The following is a 20,103-nucleotide window of genomic DNA, read 5'->3' on the forward strand; positions in this document are numbered from 1 at the left end:
GAATTTTAATACGATACATTGCCTCTTATTAAAACAAAGAAAGAACACATTTTAAATCATTTAACCTTATTAACATTAATATTATTAACGTGATTATTTTATATCTAAAGTTTTAAAAGTACATTGAAAGTATAGAATAAAAGTTGTCTATTTCTCCTGTTAAACCTGCTACTGAACTGTGAACTTCAGCACACACGCTGTTTCTTTGGTGTGATTTTGTGAAACTATAATTAAGAAAAGTAAATTGTCTAAGTTTAGAAAATGTCACCTCTACATTATATGACGGCTCTGCAAACAATACAGTAAGAGAGAAGAGAAAACTGTTCTGCTTGGTTTTATTATTTTTGCAGCAACACAAATCTCATCATTGCTACTTTGATATGAAGAGAGAATATAAACTGCACATATGAATAGACACTAAGTTTTATTGGTTACACTTACAATATAAGAGAAAAAATATAAATGTAAGAATAAATTCTAAATAATTTGCAAAAATAGCAGGAGGCAGGTATAAAATAAAGGCAAAGGCATAATTATATAAATATGTACAAGTAAAAAGTTGAAATATAGTAAATACACTGAAAAAACTAATTTCAAGTTAAGATTGTTTGAATTAAGAAAGATTTATGATTTAATAAGTACAATTATTTAATGGAACATGGAACAGGACACTTAAAATATAAAAGGACATAATTTTCCAACCATAAAAGAGAAAAAGTTAGTTTGAAACGAGTGTCCAATAGGAACTTTTTTTCCACCAAACACACACGTGCTCCATCCATTGTGATTGGCCCAAACTTTGCCAAAGAGCGTATAGAGTCAAAATGGTCGACTGCTTTGAGCGACTGTGTTCGTAACAATTGAAAAAGCCAAAAAAGTGCAATTATTTCTCAAATGAATGGCAAATTACACATCTTGGTTTGCATAAATGCACATCCCTTGCTGTTTTTATTTGAAAGGTTTCTTTCACTCAAAATATACAAATACAAATGTAATAAACACCATGGAAATGCAGGAAGTGATGTGGCTCTGTGCCCTGAACCTGACACGACCTGTTTCCATGACTGGCACTTTTTTTTTTGGGTTTTGAGGGCAATAAGGATATTTTTAGACTTAATATTTTGCACTTTTGTACCTAAGGCCCTAAATTTAAGATTTTTTATGTCCAAAAAGTTGTTTATACATGTTTGCTGTATGTTTTGTATCATTTTTATTTTCCGTTAATTTTTTTTTTTTTTTTTTTATTCATTTATTTATTTATTTATTTTTCATATATGACACAACTACAGTAGCCGATTGTGAAATAACAGGTTGTAGTGAAAAAAAGGATGTACAATGCTTCATTAGGGGGTAAAAGGGGGCATTTTAATAGCGAAATTAAGAAAAAATAAATAAATCCAGGCGAGGACAAATGTACTAAAACTGCCCTTAGGTCTGGAAGAGTTTTAACTTTCCACAGTATAGTAAATACTTAACCTTGTCATCTGCTGCAGGTGGTGTTGGGGATCCAGTGTGAGCTTCGTCGTCAGTTGAGGAGCTTCATCTCTCTACAGCGCCTCCCTCTGGTCCCTCAGCCCGTCGGCTCCACCTGCCACAGAGCGCCCCGCCCCCCTCCCTTCGCCTCCAGACCCTCCCTCCTCGGACCCTCCATCCGCTTCGCAGTCTCCCACGGCCGGGTCAGCGCGGAGGTCATCGGCGTGGCCAGCGAGGACAGCAGACGAGTGGCGGCCATTCTGAACGGCGCCGCCCACATGAGCGGTTTGAGTTTTACCGTGCAGGGCTGCGACACTCACCACTTCCTGCAGTCCCGCCCCATCGAGGACGACTTGGCGCTGGGTTTGGGTGTGGGGGGGCGCGTCCTGGAGGGAGGGGTCAACGTGAGCGTCTCCCAAATGAGCGCCAATGTGAACGGCAGGACTCGACGCTTTGCTGACATCACTCTCCAGCAGGGGGCGCTGTGCTTGTGCGTGCGCTACGGGGGCTCGGAGGAGGAGGAGTGGGCGCGCGTACGTGAGGAAGCTCGGAGGAGGGCGGTGGATGGGGCCTGGGAAAGAGAGAGGAGGCGACTGGAGCAAGGAGATACAGGAAGTCGGGTTTGGAGCGATGCCGAAAAACAGCAACTCCTTTCGACTGGGCGTGTCCCTGGATACGACGGCTACTACTCCCTCCCCATAGAGCAGCAACCAGAGCTGTCCGACTGCCCCGCTAACATTCACTTCATGACTTTAAGCGAAGTGGGCGGAAGGTAACAGAGACAAAGCGAAAACCAAGCCCCCCGCCCCACCAAAGACTGCCTGTTTATACTCTACTCTGATTTGTTCAACTGTTTCTATACTGTATCGGAAAAGACGGCGAGATGGAACAAGCAGCGGACCGAACAGAGAGATCTATAAGGAAAAAATGATTTCCAAATGCCTTTAATTGTGACAAAATGATGGTATTTTATTATTATCGTCTAGTTTCTCCGATTTCTAACAGTGGCACAAGCTGTGTGGTTTGGCTGTTGCTTTGCTTTTTTGTATTTCCCGGCATCCTAGACCCGACATGAATTATTGACTTGCTGACTTTTATGTTTTTTCGCCGTTTCGACACTCTTTATCAGCAAACTGTAGAGATGAACTTCTTTAATAGGATTCCCAGTTCGGAAAAATCCTATTTCCAAGAGATCTCCGGTTGCCATTTGAGTTCCTACATGGTTTTACCTCCGGACGATATTCTGTCGTTTACATATTGTGTAAGAGAAGCGGCCTTGTCTGACTCTATATCGCCCCCTTTAGACAAGAAACAATGAGAACAACCTACGCGGGGCTCTTTGGGGTACTCCTATGGTAGTTTGTATGAGTGTATTCAAATCAAATCAAGATTGTATATAGCCTGTGCTTTCTCACAATGAAAAAAGTGCTCCAATCTGGGACTTCTGTTGTTCATAAGTAAGTGTCAGTATTGTTAATCAATAGAAAACCAAGTTACATTTTTTGCAAAGAATTATACATGGCTCTATAGTAAATATTCTCGCTGAAAATCTGACTTTATTGGACTACAATGCTGATTAAAGTTATTATGTGTGAGTTACCAGATTGCATTCCTTGGGTTTTCATCACAGCGTGGTTTTGCTCATTGCTTATTATTTTGCCTTCTGGAAGTCTCAAGACGCCATTTGTTGCTTTGTTCTTGTTTTGGTGAGGAAGTTTGTGAGTTTGTACCGCCATTACCAGCCATCATTAAGACTTTCCAAACCTGTGTGTTCAGAGGAAGGGAAATCGCATTGAAAAAGGCAGAGAGAGGCTGACAGCTGATGCTCTGTGTGTGGGTGTGTGGGTACAGAAGGGGCAGGACCTGGTTTGGCTGTCTCCACTCATTAGTAAACGTCAATCAAATCAACCCGTGTGTGAAGCGCGTCCAACTCAACCCCCCCCCCCCCAAAAAAAAAAAAAAAAGTTTAACAAGAAAGCGTTAAATTTTCATTTTTGTTTACTTTTTTTTTTTTTTCTTTCTCGCTTTTTTTTTTTTTTTTCTTCGCTAAGTCTAATCTACCTCCCTGTCCGTCTGGCCGGTCCGCCCCCTCCTCCTCCTTCTTTGAAACCATCTGCCCACCATTAATTGTTTGTGCTTGTTTGCTGGGCTCCTGCGTGCAAAGCCAGTCCATGCATATGTTCAGACATGCTGGCAGGTGAAACATACAGCTTTCTTTTTTCTCTCTCTCTCTCTCTCTGTTTTTTTTTTTTTTTTTTAGCATATTTTTTTTTTCTCTCTGTCTTCCATCTGATCAACCCGCGATGTAACCTCATATGCCCATATGCTCCTCCGCTCCCGATACTGTCCAGACTCGGAAACAGAGCGGACGGAATGGAATGGAATGTCCGGTTGCTAGGAGACCGCTGCGTTCCCAATTCTCCGAGCGGAATGTCTCTTGGTGTATCTCTCTCCCCGTCTCTCTCTTTCCCTATTCTTCTATTTTTTTCTCCGAGTTTGTCAATCAAATGATGGGCAGATTTTTTTTACCCCCCTCCCCTTCTCCCTCCCTTCCTTCCTACCTTCCAAGCCGTCCGTGGTCTCTCTATGGAAATCACTGACTTCAATATGTCAAATTGAATTTTCGCTTCACATTATGTTATATACGCACAATGTATAAGAGTGACCTGGTTTGAAAAAGGGACATTTATTGAAACCAATCAGATTTATTTTCTTTCCCGCTCACAGAACAGAATCACATTAAGAAAGCACAGCACAATATTGTCAGCTCGCAGTATGGGATATTAACGTTGCCGCATTTTAATATTTTACATTCAGTTATGAGACAAAAATATAATAAAAACTCAAATGCACAACAAAAACACCGCAGTACAGATCTGAGTTCCTGCAGGCGTGTTATTTAAAGACAGTTGTTATGGCGATTTAACCCACGCAGCCAAGAACAGATTTAGACTGGAGGTATGGATTTGCATATTTTCTGCCTACTTCTGTGCTGTACCTTTTCTCTTTACGGCGTGGGAATATTGCTTTAGGAAAACTTATAACCACACATTGAAAAGCAGAACATCTACAACAAGGAAGTGGGTGGTTAAAAATGAAGTGAGGGTGTCCACATTAAAAAGTATATATATTTTTATTAAGACTTTTTTTCTTCATAACAATTCAGAGAAACAGGAAGGAACCTTTACTTTGGGTTAGCACATTATTTTAAGCCTTCTTTTTTTATTCTTTCAAACATGAATATTAGAACTTGCCTTATCTACATTATGCTAGTTCTAATCTGAATACAGGAAGTGCTCCAGTGTGTTTTTGAAATCCATACACCATATATAATAATAATAATAATAATAATAATAATAAAAGCATAATTTCAGCCCTGGAACTGCCAATCTCTACTGAACTACAGGTAAAAGGTCGCTGTTAACTTTAAGTTTGATGACATCACAAGGTGAAACTGAGCATTTTGGGCTTGACTAATTATGCGGGATTACTCAAAAATGTGAGAATGAAACATAACACAACTCCAGGTTTGTTTTTGAGGAGGTAACAACATTACAACATGTTTTAAAGGTCACAAGAGTCATTTTGATAATATAATATAATAATTTGTTTTTTTTTAAAAACATGGGACCTGATTTTCAAACAGTGTAAATGGAACAGCTCTAAGGAATCGCTAGTACAGCCAATCAGCTCTCATGTCAGAGTATTACTGGTCTTTCTTTCAAGTTTAGATCAGAAAATGTTTATGTTTATGTCTTATTACATGCAGCATTTGGCAAGTTTCACAAGGAACAAAGTTTTGCTGTTATTATACTTTCTGGCGGAACAGAATTTGAAGAAGTTAAAAAAGTTATATAGCAACAAAGGTTTCAAAGGTGGTAATCTGGCCACAGCTTTAAGTATCTTATTTAAACTCAAGACATCTTTTGTTCTTAATGACCTCCCTCTGAACAAATGAGGATAATTTTGCTGCTAATTTTGCAAAATGAAGCTAGAAGAAAAAGATGTTGACAAAAATCACATTTACACCAAAACGCAAATAGTTCTGATCTGATACTCAAAATAAGATAACACATTTAACGGATCTCACAAACTCAGAGTCTTGTTTTTGAAATTTCCATTATTTATAGGAAATGCGTTGTACAGTCATTACAGCAGAGAAGTCTCCATGGCGACAGTCCTGACTCATAAAGTTCATATTGAGCTTGTGGTGATCGGGGTCTGTCCCTAAACAGTCTGTGTGTTCTCAGAGCGAAGCAGGTGTAGACGGTGCAGATTTGAGGCGTGGAGGAGCACCCGGTGTGAATTTGAAAGCGTTGGGAGGTGTGTCAGCTCCCTTGTTGGTGCCCTTGTCGCCGCCCCTGTCAGCCCCCCTGCGAGCCTGCCCCCTCAGCTCCGCGGTGACAGGGTACAGCAGGGGCATGGCGAGACCCTGGCCTGGCTTCTGGAAGGCACTGATCAGGCTCTTGATGTGGCGGAAATATCTCTTCTGCACCCCGGGAGAGGTCTGGAAAAACACACGAGAAATGGAAGAAGACTTTATTTGGAATACAGTATTTTCAAATACATGTTCACGTTTTATTGTGTAACTTTTCTGGTGGAAGGTCCATCAAATGCTTTTTTTTTCACAGTATATTTCACAGTATGACATTAAACATTTCTATCCTCATGGAGACCAAACCAGATCAAGCTACAGGTCAGATCTGTGGAGAGGCGACCCTGCTCACAGTCAGAATGCCTGTTTTTCTAGGTATTTTTGACATTCAATAAATGTAAGGTAAATCTTTTCAATGTCATAGTGTGGGACATTCTAAGAAGAACAATGACACACATATATCCATAGAAACAAGCAAGTGACAGACCCCTAACCGAAAAGTTACACAGTGCACCTTTAAAAAAAGTATTAGAGAAGGCGCAACTGAATGTAGATCCTCTGCACTATTTCAAATAGGATATTCAACAAATGTTAAAGGGACAGAATTTTGGACATAGGACCTTATTTCCTAGTGAACTAGTGAGTGTTGGAGACGTGTGGAGACACTTTTTTAAATATTCCATCCAGTCCTTGTATTTGCAGAGGTCACTGGTGCTAGGCCAGTGCATGTCAATGGCCATAGTTATCCTGCCACTAAAAACAGTCTTACCCACTCCACAAAACACCTGAAGCAAATCTATTATTACACCAGACTGTCGATGTAAATGTCTGTGTTTATAGAATAATGTTTGAAATAAAACTAACATTGCATCGCATGACTCATCGCATATTGAGGGACTAGTTTCTCAGCAGCAGCGGAATTTTACTTTGCGGGTAAGATAAGTTCTAGGTCAGTCCACTGCTGCCAAGCTTTCTATCAGGAAGTACAACTCACTGCTGCTGCTCAGACATAAATCCTTCAAATGCAAGGCTGGTTTTACTTCAAAAATTATTCTATCAAAACAGACATTTACATGGACAGTCTGGTGTAATAATAGATTTGCTTCAGGTGCTTTGTGGAGTGGGTAAGACTGTTTTTAGTGGCAGGATAACTATGGCCATTGACATGCACTGGCCTAGCACCAGTGACCTCTGCAAATACAAGGACTGGATGGAATATTTAAAAAAGTGTCTCCACACGTCTCCAACACTCTGGCTCGCTAGGAAATGAGGTCCTATGTCCAAAATTCCCGACTGTCCCTTTAACAATAAAATGTTTTAAAAATATCCACGACTTGTATAACTTTGGAGATGACAAAACAATGCATGATCTATTCAGGTTTAATTTTGTGGTCATGGGGTGTCTGAACAGAACATGCTGACGTCCGAGAGTTTGATCATTTCATTCTCTTAGATGGGGGGCAGGGGCCTGTACCTACTGTAAGTCTAAGGGAGATACACTATATTTTTGATATAATCTGAAAATCCACACTTATACACTTTATCCGTTTCTGACTGATATTGTGTCCACAAACTTGCCACATTCATATTATGACATAAAGAGCTTTTGATTGACAGTGATCATACATTTGTGTTTGAATAACGGCAACACATTATGAGGTGGTTCTGAAAAGTGGAAATAAACTTCATGCCAGTTTTTGTTTTATAAGGATAAGAAGTAGTAATGTAGTAACCGAACTACGTCAGTCTTCTTCTGATAGTTAACGGTGTACTATGTAGTTCTTCTGTTGGGAGCTATGCCACTTGTTTGTCTCCATGGAAATGTCGCAGCATTTCCTGGAATTTTTTGCACTGTAGCATTCATTTACCAACAGAAAAACAGCGTAGTACACTTTTAAATATGTTTTCCATCCTCTTTTGGTTGTCACAATGGTGAAATTAACCAATGCTGTGCACAATTGATAACAAATACTTATACTTTATCCAAAAACATGACATAAAAGCTCGCTGAATTCATCTCAAATCCCAAATCACGCCAATATCTCGTCGCAAAGCGTGAGACGGTTGTGCGCTCGGACTGGGAGTCGTCTCGGCGAAAAGGGGAAGAAAGAACGCACACACAAAAGACACAAAAGACTTGGATGAAGCGTGTCTCTGTCTCCATCTCTCCGTCAAAGTCCCCGGGGAAATGAATGGAGCAGACAGAAGAGAAGAGAAGCCCAAATGAGCTTCTTCACCTCATATAAAGAACCAAGACACGGTAGAATGAAGAAGAACACATGCCATGAATAGTGCATTGAGCAAAGCGTCGAATGGTGTCAATTATATTTTTATATGGCGTCTGGTGGAGGGAGCCAAGAGCCAGACGCAGACGAAGGCGGCGGAATACGCAAAGGAAGCGGGCTCTTATTTATCCCCACTGGTTTCAGATGGGAAATGTCCTCCAGGGTTTGGAGGAGCTAAATTAGGAAAGATGGAGAAATCACAGCCAAAATATCCTTCTTTTCTCTTTAACTCTCTCTCTGTCTCCGTCTCTATCTCTTTCTCTCTCTATCTTTCTAACTCTAACCTCTCCCTTTTTCTTCCTGCTCGCTCTCCCTGTCTCTCTTCCTCTCTTCATCTCTCCGGCCCTATCTCCGCCTCGCTCTCATCACTCCCCACTCTCTCAACATCTTTCTCTCTCGCTCTCTCCATCTGCCTGTCATCTCTCTCTCTTTTCTCTGTTGTCTTCCTTTCTCTGTTCCGCTGTCTCTCTTTCCTTTCTCCTCTTGCTTTCATCTCTCCTTTTCTCTCGCCATCCCTCGATCTCTCTTATTCCCCCTCCTCTCTCTCTCTCTCTAACTGCCCCTTCTCTCCATCTATTTCTTTCTCTCTCATTTTCTCCCCTCCTCGCTCTCTACATCTCTCTGTCCCTTTCTTTCCATTTCCCCTCGCTCTCCCTCTTCCTGTCCTTCTCTATAACTATCCCTCTCTCTCCTTTTCTCTTGCTCTCCTTCTGACCACCTCTCTCTCTCTCTCTACCTTTCCATCTCTTTGCTCTCACCCCCCCTCCGTCTTTCCTTCATCTCTCTCTCTCTCTCTCTTTTCTCCCTCTCTCTATACTCCTGCCCCCCTCCCATCTCTCTCTCCTTCCCGATCTCTCTCTCACTCCGCCTCTTTCCCCATTCCCCCTCTCTCTCTGTCTCTCCTACTCTCTCTCTCTACATTTCCCTCTCTTTGCCCTCACCCCCCTCTCTCTCTCTTTGCCCTCACCTCCTCTCTCTGTCTTTCCCTCATCTCTTTCTCTCTCCCTCTACCTTTCCCTCTCTTTGCCCTCACCTCCTCTCTCTGTCTTTGCCTTCTCTCTCTCTCTCTCTCTCTCTCTCCTTTCTCCCTCTCACTGTATTCCTGCCCCCCTCCCTTCTCTCTCTCCTTCCCCATCTCTCTCTCTCTGCCTCTACCTTTCCCTCTCTTTGCCCCCTCGTCTTTCTCTCTCTCTCCCCTTTCTCCCTCTCGCTATATTTCTCCTCTTCCCCTCTCTCCTTTCTCATCTCTCTCTCCCTCTCATCCCCCTCTCCCTCCCTCTCCCGGGGATCTTTACAAATAATTGTTAGTCAACAGGAAAGTTCATATTTTAGGATTTACGCATGACGTGTGAAATTGAATAGCGAAGGCTTCAGAAGTGACAGATGAAAAATAAATGAAGTTTTTAAATCCCATGCATCTTCTCCAAGGCCATTCCTCCTCATTATACCAGACAAGTGGGAAAAATATGTAACTGCACTTTCGCCATCCGAAAAGTCCGTCCAAAGTCAACTAAAAAGCATTTCAGGATCCACTGCCAAGTTAAGGATTCGCCAAGAGAAGACTTCCAGCGTCTTTTTCACTAATGAATCCAGACTTTAAAGTGGCCCCCATGTTCCATTTGAATAAAACTGCTGAATAAATGCACTATTTCAGTATTATTATGTTCTGTGGACTTTGTTAGAAGTGCATACGACAAATTAGACTCCTTATTTCACTAATACATAGATTACGCCTAAATCCATCACACGGGAGACAAGCAGGTTACAGCACTACGCTATTACAAGTCAGATCTGCGGAGAGTCGCCCCTATTCACAGAAGGTATTATTATATTTTTGAGCAATAGCATTTCCACCACTAGAAATGTTAAGCAGTACATCTTTTAGAGTAGTTTACATATCCTTTATCTAGATTTAGTTACAGCTGTACTTTTGCTGTATCAAACTCAGAGGTGGGACGTGGAAGTCGTGACTTGGACTCGAGTCAAACTTGAGTCACTATTTTTAGGACTTAAGACTTGACTTGATAAAATGGACTCAGACTTGGGACTCGACTCGGACTTGAGTCCTGTGACTTGAGAAGACTTAAGAAGCGCTTTTATATCTGAGTTTGGTCTGTATTCTGACTGTGATGATTCACTCTAAGATCGTGTCAAGACATTTAAAAAAGAAAAATTTGCATTTCTACAACTCTTGTATACTCTGTAAATACTCAAATAAATATACTATGATTTTAAAAGTACAATTTATCTTAAAAGTCATATAAATTGCAAAAATCTAAGCTATATTTGATACTTTGGTTTAAAGACTTGAAACGACTTGAAGCTCAAAGCAGACGACTTGGACTTGACTTGGACTTATGGGCCAGAGACTCGAGACTCGACTTGAACTTGATTATATTTGACTTGGGACTTGACTCGGACTTAAAGATCAATGACTTGGGACTTGACTCGGACTTGAGGCCTGTGACTTGAGAAGACTTAAGAAGCACTTTTAAACTTAAGTTCGTTCTGTATTCTAACTGTAATGATTCAGTCTAAGATCTTGTGAAGACATTTAAAAAAGGGGAAAAAAATGTCTTTCTACATTTCTACAACTCTTATATACTCTATAAATACTCATATATAAATATACTATGACTTTTAAAGTACAATTTATCTTAAAAGTCATATAAATTGCAAAAATCTAAGATATATTTGGTACTTTGGTTTAAATAATTGATAGGACTTGGACTTATGGTTTTGGACTTATGGGCCAGTGACTCTAGACTCGACTTGAACTTGCCTATATTTGACTTGGGACTTGACTCGGACTTAAAGATCAGTGACTTGAGACTTATTTGAGACTTGCTCTGATCAAACTACAAAATAATGCTTTAGAATTTGCCAAATAAGGACTTCTTACGCACGCACACATTTCTATACTACTTCCACTTGTTTACCGGCCAAAGTAAATGTACTTTGAGCATATTTCAGAATCATTTCCTCATAACATGTCTTTAGTCTTCTACAAGTCTTCAGTTAGCTTTCAAATATTTCATTACAGTGACTCTGTGTAGTGCATGAATAATTCTATGGCATGTTATTGAGTTGTTTGCAAAATGTGTGTTTGAAATCTCTTCTTCCTGTATCAGTCCTCTTGGTGCTGTCAGTTCAGATGAGTGGCGGTAAAATGCTGGAGCAACATGTAGCGGGTTGTCAAGGGAGACGTACAGCTTTTGAACGTCTCTATATGTTCAGATCTCACTGTGTTTGTGAATCGTCCCATAAGAATTCATGTCAAATGCGTTCTTTCAAATATATCAGCGGAGGGGTTGTGTGTATATGCGTGTTCTGGTGAAGCTGCACCGTTTCCTGTCAATACCACTGGAGAAAAGTGAAACTATGAGATTTTGTGGTTCATGGGTTTGAGGGAGGGCCTCATTTCCTTATTACTGTAGCATGTGTGTATGTGAACAGAATTAACATTATCACTTAGTCATTAAAACAAAAACAAAACACTAATAAATATTGTTAAAGGTGCATTGTGTAACTTTTCCGTCAGAGGGTCCAGTCAAATGCTTTCCTCCATGGATTGTCTCATTGTTATTGCTTTTTCTGGAATGTTTCACAGTATGGCATTAAACTTTCCTGTCTTAATGGATATCAACCGAGACCAAGTTACAAGTCAGATCTGTGGAGAGGCGACACCGCTCACAGTCAGAATGCCTGTTTTTCTAGGTATTCTTAAGCTACAAAACCACCTGTAATTGAATAAATGTATAAGATTAATCTTTTTAATGTCATACTGTGGAATATTCCAGGGAGAGCAATGACATCTCCATGGAAACAAGCAACCAAAAAGTTACATAGTTCATTTAGTAAAATCTAACAAGTTGTATTTTGTTCAATTCCTGCATGTTAGAGTAATATTTATCATGCATTCAAGGCCTGAGAGCGCAGAAAATGTCTGCTTTCACCTACCCCCTATCTCCCCCCACTTTCCTGCTCACTTGGGATTATTTAAAAAAAAATACAGTATTGCTTTAAAATAAGAATAAATAAGAATAATTGTTGAGTACTGATGGTAAAAAGTAGAGTTTGGGTAATGTACTGACTTTGAAACAGTATTAAAAGTGCATTGCAAGCTTTTGGTGGAGTGTCTGGCACCTGCTTGTCTCCATGGCGATGTTATTGCTTTGCCTGGAATGTTCCGTGGTATGACATTAAACACATCTATCCAGCATTTATTCATTACAGTTGTTTCTAGTAGATTTAGTCTCTACTTTGGAACATTATAGGCAAAGAAATAACAACCCCATGGAGGCAAGTAGGTGATGGACCCTCCACTAGAAAAGTTACACAATGCACCTTTAAGTAAAGAGTGCCCGTGCTGCCCTGAGGTAACCTGGAGCAAAAGATGTGACATGCTGTTGTTTGCAAACATCTAACCTGTTTAAAAACCACAATGGACTCATGCTGATGTTGTGCTCACTGTTGTGTGCTGGGCGGATTGCTCCAGTACTGCAAAACACACTGCAAAAAGCAATAATCGAGGCAAATTAAAATGACTTTAATTAGGAATATTTGACTTTATTTGAGTAGATTCAATTGACAAGTAAAATGATCTACCAATGTGAATCAATGTTTTTCTCAGTTCAGGCTACATTTGAATTTTGTTCCTTATTTTAAGTGCAAAGAGTTGTTGTTTTTTCTTATCTTAAGTGTAGCAAGATCTACTTTCATATTTTAAATACAAAAACTCTTATTCTGTTGGTAGATCATTTGACTTGAAATTCACTCAAATCATGTTAAAATCTTCTTAACTCAAGCAATTTTAACTTGGCTAGATTTGAGTTTTTGCAGTGTACTAGTGTGTTTTTTTCTCTCACTATTAGAATCCAAAACAAAAGTCAGTTTTGTCTTTTGCAATAGTTTCTTAGTATAGTATTTTTTATTATTTTTTTTACTTTTATCAATAAATGGTGAAATATATTTTGCTATACAAAGTCAGAGGATTCATATTTTTTCAAACTTTTGTTTTGCTCAACCGACATCTCACCTTTTGATTCATATTTCAATTTTGTACATTTTTTATTTTACATATTTTTTTTAGCATTTATTTATCAACTTTTAGTCACTGCATTTTATAGTTCAAATATCACAAAAAGTGGATTATTTTCGGTTGAATTGTTGCACCCTGGATGTTTGGTGCTGGTTCCTAAACCCTGGTGTATGTGAAAGATTAACAGCAACAATTATTTTTTGCACTGATGATTTTCGTCAGAGTCAAATAAACGCGCTGTGGGAACTATGTACTAAAGTGCGCCCATTGGAACCATTTCAAATCACTGTTTTTCAACCTGCTGTAATAAGAATAGCAGATTATTTAGCTACAATCTGATGCAGAACATCTCTGTTTTTTAGGAGCTTAATGTCTCTGTACATTGTCCCTTCAAATAAAGACTAAACTAACCCAACACATTCTAAAATGTGCACGTCCACTTCATACTTGAGCTGAATCCTCTGGCTTTACATTCATGTGCAGAGATACTTTTTTGCTGTTTATTTAATTTCTTAGATATTTAGCACAATGTAAATGAAAGGCCATTGAAGCACATACAAAATCCTGCTGTAAACATCATAATGAAATTATAGGGGATTTTGTACATACAGTTTTACACCAACATGTGTTGTTTTTATAATCATGTATAAGTATGATTCTCTGAGCCTTTTAATACTGATAATAATGATTAATTTAATTTAAAAAGCCCTTTTTGAACACACACTGCAATATTCTTTCACACACTGTGGTGGCAAGATACTTCTATAGTCACAGCTGCCCTGGGGCAGACTGATGGAAGTGAGGCTCTCAAAACTGCACCATCCGACCATCACCAATCAGTCACACACCAAATTTATACTGGTAAATGTGTCTTGCCTAAGGACACAGAGATAGTATGCATTAGAGTCACTGCTGCCCCCACTGTGGCCCCTGCAGTCCCAGTTAGCAATGTGCAAAAATATTGAAATATCAATATATTGTATCTTTTAATGTGATGATACAGTATCAATACCGGAGGCTGCAGCATTGATATATCACCAAGAGTATTTTTTTATATATTTTCCAAAATTATTTTGTAACAGAGCTACAGTTCTGTTGCTTGTTTAGAGGAAGGAAACACATTTATGAAACACATTTGACATTTTCACTGTTTTGAAAAAAGTGCACTGTATTGAGGTATGTATCGTATCGGCAACTTCAATTGATATCCAGTCCCAGTGGTCTTACATCCACTAGTAATCAGGTTCAGGCCTGCTTGTCTCACATTTTTGTGATAATACATGACTTTGGCTGTTCTACACATTGATTTTGTTTTTCTGATTATAAACTTCATACTTCTGTTGTTGCCCCTGCAATCCTACAAGTACAACCGAAAAAAATTGTGATGATAATGAAGGTGAATTGTGAATTACTTGCATTTCCGCTGTTGACCATATAAGGTAAAATGACATCATCTTCCAGAAAATATGTCAGAAGACTAATTTGAAGCCAGAGGTTTCAGAAAATATGTACAACTTTGATATTGCATGTTTTACACTTTGTACAGTGGCAGGTTGGAAAATAGTGATTATAGTGGAAGTCAACTGATCATTTTTGTGCTCAAGAGTCCACTACAGAAGTATCTTTGGTAGCAAGAATTTAAATAGGCTAAAATTGAAAAACTGATGTTAAAACACTCATATCATTTGATTATAAAATGAAGATCTACACAAGAAATAAAGGCTAAAAGGTTAAATGTGCCGAGGTTTGATAAAGAGTTAAGAAAAGTTTGAGGAAGTGAAAGACGCAGTGTCATAGGTTAATAGACAAGATCTCACTTCTGCTGCCCACGAACCCTGGCTGTCTTTGTGCAGTCTGTAAGTGTAAACGTATCCTCCGCATCTGCAAAACAAACAGGAACATGTAATAATAATAATGCAATATATACAACCAGTCAAACGTTTGGCCACACCATCTCATTCAATGTTCTGTTTTCTTTTGTTTTCATGACACCAGATATGTGACGCAAGATATATACTTCACTTTTCTTTACTACATTATTCCATTTATCTTGCTTCATATATTTAAAGTCTTCTTTATCTAGCTAAAATGTAGAAAGTAGTAAAAATAAACAAAAAACTGGTAGTTTAGTTACTATAGTATTGCACAAATCAATAGAAACTCAATGGAGGAAAGAACACACACCAAGAACATTATCATAATATTATAGAAAACATCTTCACTTAAAGGTGCACTATGTCACTTTTTGGTTGGGCGTCTGTCACCTGCTTGTTTCTATGGATATGTCATTGTCCTGAAATGTTCCACAGTATGACTTTAAACTGTTATACCTTACATTTATTCAAAAACAGGTGGTTTTATAGCTAAAAACTAGAAAAAAAACAGGCATTCTGACTGTGAACGGTGTCACATCTCCACAGATCTGACCTGTAACTTGGACTGGTTTGGCCTCCTTGGAGATAGAAAGGTTTAATGTCAGCCTGAATTTTGTTGGAAAAACCTAATGAGATTTTTCATTACACCGGTACAAAAGAGATACCAAGGAATAGGTGATGCCTGCCGGAGATGTGGGAATGATGGGGCTAATCAAATCATTTCCATATTTTTTTGGGAATGTGGGGTCCTCCAAGAATACTGGTCAGAGATTCATCAACATCTGCAAAATGTTTTTTCATTTGTTTTCCCCCTATCATTTGAAGCTTTGTATCTTGGTAGCTTAATATTAGACGGTCTTAACAACACAAACAAGAGATTACTCTATATTCTACTGGCAGCAAGTAAAAAGGTAATGACAAGTAAGTGGCTTAAACCTGAACGACCAACAACTGAGAACTGGACTGACATTGTGCAAGAGATCTACACAATGGAAAACATTTCATTTTTACTGAAAGTGCAGCTGGACTTATTTTACCAGATGTGGTCTAAATGGACAGAGTATGTAAAGCCGGTGAGATCAGACTTCATATAAAACTACTTCATAGTTACAATGTTCTGTTAAATTGTGAAAGAAGTTCCCAGGCTCCCCAACCTGTTCTGAGTTTGTATGTTTTAAAAATGTAAAAGCAGGAACGTGCGATTTCATTTTACACATTGCAAGGTGTAATCTGCTAAGTAAATTTGAAAAAAAAAAAAAAGAAAAAGAAAACAATGGTTTAATGCCATACTGAAACTTTCCAAACAAAGCAATAACATCTCCATGGAGGAAAACATTTGACCTTTGACCCTCTAACAGAAAAGTTGCGCAGTGCATCTTTAAAGGCAAAGCATGTCACTTTCTGGAGGTGGCACATCTGCATAATTCCAAAGAAAAATTTAAACCATATTTAGGAACATTCTTTGAGCTGTTGGATATGATTTCTGTCATACTGTGGAAGATTACAGCCAAAGAGACAACATTTCCATGGAAACAAGCAGCAGGAGGCCCTTGTACAGAGTAAGAGCCAGGTTTGTGGAGATGCAAGCGCACTCTGAGTAAGGACCCATGCTCTTCTCTGTTTTCTCAGTGGTTAAGAACATAAAGTTACAGGTTACAATGGACAGGATACACAAATGTTTTATATTTGTCCCATATTCTACGACATCGATTTCACTTGACTTTGTTACGTTTGCTGAGGTCTGTTGACTTATATACTGTTGTCCTTCATAAAGGTAAGTCTCATCTAATATTTGTGTTTTTTTGTCTCTTTGGGACTGTGTGGGCTGTTTCTGTGAGCTACTGTTCACGCGAAATGACTAGCAGTTCGTTATTATTTAAATTAAGTTTGTGAAGTCATGAAAACTAGCAAAAACTAAAAAAAAATAATAATAACAAATCATAAAAATAAATTAATTAAATGTAGTGTATATATGTTGCACCATCACACAGTATTTTAGACATTTTTGTTATAGTTTTTCCATACAAAAGGTTATTACATTCTATTACAAAACAGCTACACGGATCTACAGTTTTTGAAATATAAATCTTATAACATGTCTGAGTTAATAAAAAGTTGTTTAAGAGTTACTAAAAAGTTTGAAAACATCTGTTATTTTTATATCACAAAACAAATGCATGAATCTTCACTTTTTTTTTTCATTTTTCATTTTGCTGGCCTCATCCTTTTCTTCACGGAGATGTTTTTGCTTTGTCCGGAATGTTTCATAGTTTGGTATTAAACCTTGCTATCTTCATGGACAACAGACCAGACCAGACCAAGTTACAGGTCAGATCTGCGGAGAGGCGACCCCGCTCACAGTCAGGATGCCTGTTTTTCTAGGTAATTTTTGAGCAATAAAACCAGCTGTGATTGAATAAATGGAAAGTAAAGCAGGTAGAGCAATGACATATCCACAGAAACAAGCAGGTGACATAAAAGTAGTGCATAATACTGGTGGTTTTCAGATTCTTTAATGTGATGCTCCGAGATGGGGGCAAGAGACAATTTCGTTTTGTTTTTACTCTTAAAAATCTGTTCCTTTCCTTACATTGAGAGCCTTTTCACTCACGCTGCAAACACTAAAATCAAGCCAACTTAAAATTACTTAAATTAAGAAAATCGTATCATGATTTGAGTAAATTTCACTTGACAAGTAAAATGATCTAAGAGTTTTAGTACTTAAAATACAAAAAAGTACATCTTTGCCACACTTAATATAAGAAAAAACAACTCTTTGCACTTAAAATAAGAAACAAAATGAAATGTAGCTTGAATTAAGAAAAACACACTTATTCCATAGGTAGGTCATTTGACTTGACAAGTTAAATCTACTTCAAATAAAGTCAAATGTGCTTAATTGAAGTAATTTTAACATGCCTAGATATTATTTTTTGCAGTGCACTTTTGCATCACTAATCTATTTCAGTTTGTCTTCCTTTTCAAAACCCTTTAGTCATAGTTTCATATGAATTGTTTGTAACAGCCTGTTAAGTACATGATTAAGTACATGACTGAAGAAAATAAAATACTACTGCTACTACGATGACGATGACATGTATCCAGTATTATGTACGGAGTATTATGTATCTAGTATTATTTCTTCTGTATTAACTCTCCAGTCTTATGTAATATCCTTTATACTCACAGCACACAGAGGCAGTAGGACCCAGGCACAGAGTCACTAGTCCGGACCAGGTAGCACCCATCGCGTCCGTCTTGGGCCAGTCTCCTCTCTCCCTCTCCCATCCCGATTGGCCCGTGAAACACAGCCAGGTTCTCCATTTCTCTCAGAGCTCTCGAAGTCTTCAGAATCTACCTGCTTCTGCCTGTCGTCTTTTTGGTCGTGTTTGGAGCTTGTGAAGCTCAAAAATTGTGTCACAGTTTCAGTCGTATTTGCTGTGGCTTCCCTGCTTCTCAGACACTGCAGACAGCCCGACCTATCACCCATGCGTTTCCTTTTTTCAGTGTTTTGCACATACATATAAGCTTTCACACCCAAATGTGGGCTGTGCATCTCGAATTGTGTTTTTGACAGGAAGTAGCTTCAAAAGAGCAAACTGAGTCTTTTTACCATAAAAAAAAATTGAGAAAGTAGTTTTGCAAAACAGCCCTATCTCCGTATTCACACACTATATGTTTTGTTATGTGCAGTCCTATATTTTTTTGCCAATTACCAACAATGCTACTTGTGTTTTATTATGAGTAAACTTGGCTTCCACTGATGCTTTTCCAAAAGCACTGGTATAAACAAAAAATACAAGCATTTCTCACTTTACTGATGTAGTCCTGAACTACTGTTCAAGTGAAAAACAATACAATGACGAACAGAACAAGGCCGTATACACTGTAGAGGGAAAGTTATCTGTTTTTTAATCATATTTACATCAACTTTACTGAAACTTTTAGAAAATAGATTAACTTAAATTGTGAAATTATTATTTGATTTTGGTCAAATAAAACAGTATAATTGTATGATTATTACAAGATATAAACTACACTGCAAAAAACAAAATTAAGATGGCTTGAATTAAGAAAGTTTTATCATGACTTGAGTAAATAATTTATCAATGGAACAAGACTTTTTGTACTTAAAATATGAAAATACATCTTTGCTACTCATCTTTGCACTTAAAATAAGAAACAAACCTGGATGTTGCTTAAATTAAGAAAAACTAACTTATTCCATTGATAGATCATTTTACTTGACAAGTTGAATCTACTCAAATAATGTTTCTAATTTAAGTCTTTTTAATGTGATGTAAACAGTTTGCATAAGTTATTAACCACAGTCAGTTCCTAAGAGTTCCAAACTTAACAAATAGGTAAAATGTTTCTAAAATATTCTAAAATGTTAAGTGTTTTATGCCATCAATTTTATGCATTTGTTTTCCTTATAAGACAGTTACAGCTTTAGGAAAACGATGGTGTGGTTTCCAACATGAGCAACTTTTCATAACGTGTATGGAACAACACTGTGCATAAGAACAGCATCAGTATCACAGCACTTTTTAATGTTTTTTTTTTTTTTTTTTTTTTAATGGTAAAAAAAATAGATAATAAATTAAACTAAATAAGTAGCAAAAACAGCAAGTGTTATGTATCAAATGAGGCATAATTATATAAATGTACAAGTAAAAATAATGTAATATATCAAAATAAAGTAATAAAAATATATTTCAGCTATAAGAGGTCATAAATAAGTGTAATAGTGGGGTTATGTTTAGGTCACACGGCTCATCACTGCACTGAGAAAAACTCCTGAGTCACAGCTTTACAGCATTTCCTCATCAAAACTCATGTTCCTCTGCTTCTGTCAAAACAACTGTAAGAAAAAAAAAAAAAAAAAAAAACTCTTACATAAGTCTTCACACCTGTTTGTTTGTACTAACTCAAATTCTGGCTGATTCCAATTATGAAATATCCTTTTAGAACAACAAATTAAGACAGACACTGGATGAGTCTTTAGCATCCAATCTCATCCACTGAGCCTGCAATTTTTATATCAGAAATGAT

The 20,103-nt window shown here is 38.0% G+C and overlaps 2 protein-coding genes across 2 annotated transcripts in view; one reads left to right on the forward strand and one right to left on the reverse strand.

Moving 5' to 3' along the window:
- Positions 1–2,763, forward strand: part of tenm1 (teneurin transmembrane protein 1) — a 514,380-nt gene extending 511,617 nt beyond the window's left edge. The window contains 1 exon segment of the mRNA XM_055159441.1: positions 1,494–2,763. Within this exon segment, the coding sequence (XP_055015416.1) occupies positions 1,494–2,249 (756 nt within the window). The 3' untranslated portion in view covers positions 2,250–2,763.
- Positions 2,764–4,158: 1,395 nt separating this feature from the next.
- On the reverse strand, positions 4,159–18,585 carry LOC110153788 (SH2 domain-containing protein 1A). Its single transcript, XM_020917709.2, has 3 exons — positions 18,236–18,585; positions 14,992–15,055; positions 4,159–5,980 (listed from the first exon to the last, which is right to left on the reverse strand). The coding sequence occupies exons 1-3, from the start codon at positions 18,370–18,372 to the stop codon at positions 5,720–5,722; spliced, it is 462 nt and encodes a 153-aa protein (XP_020773368.2). The 5' UTR covers positions 18,373–18,585; the 3' UTR covers positions 4,159–5,719.
- Between the last annotated feature and the right edge of the window lie 1,518 nt (positions 18,586–20,103).

The sequence above is a fragment of the Boleophthalmus pectinirostris genome, unplaced genomic scaffold (genome assembly GCF_026225935.1).
Source record: "Boleophthalmus pectinirostris isolate CB_2022bp ecotype Guang Dong unplaced genomic scaffold, ASM2622593v1 HiC_scaffold_23, whole genome shotgun sequence".
Taxonomy (NCBI): domain Eukaryota; kingdom Metazoa; phylum Chordata; class Actinopteri; order Gobiiformes; family Gobiidae; genus Boleophthalmus; species Boleophthalmus pectinirostris.

What these genes read in the sequence shown, in the direction of transcription:
- LOC110153788 (XM_020917709.2), bottom strand. Translation starts at nt 18,372, where the DNA reads ATGGAGAACCTGGCTGTGTTTCACGGGCCAATCGGGATGGGAGAGGGA. An exon ending in TCCTACTGCCTCTGTGTGCT is followed by an intron (nt 15,056 to 18,235) that starts GTGAGTATAAAG and finishes TTTGTTTTGCAG; the next exon opens with ATGCGGAGGATACGTTTACA. An exon ending in AGGGTTCGTGGGCAGCAGAA is followed by an intron (nt 5,981 to 14,991) that starts GTGAGATCTTGT and finishes GTGTTTTTCCAG; the next exon opens with ACCTCTCCCGGGGTGCAGAA.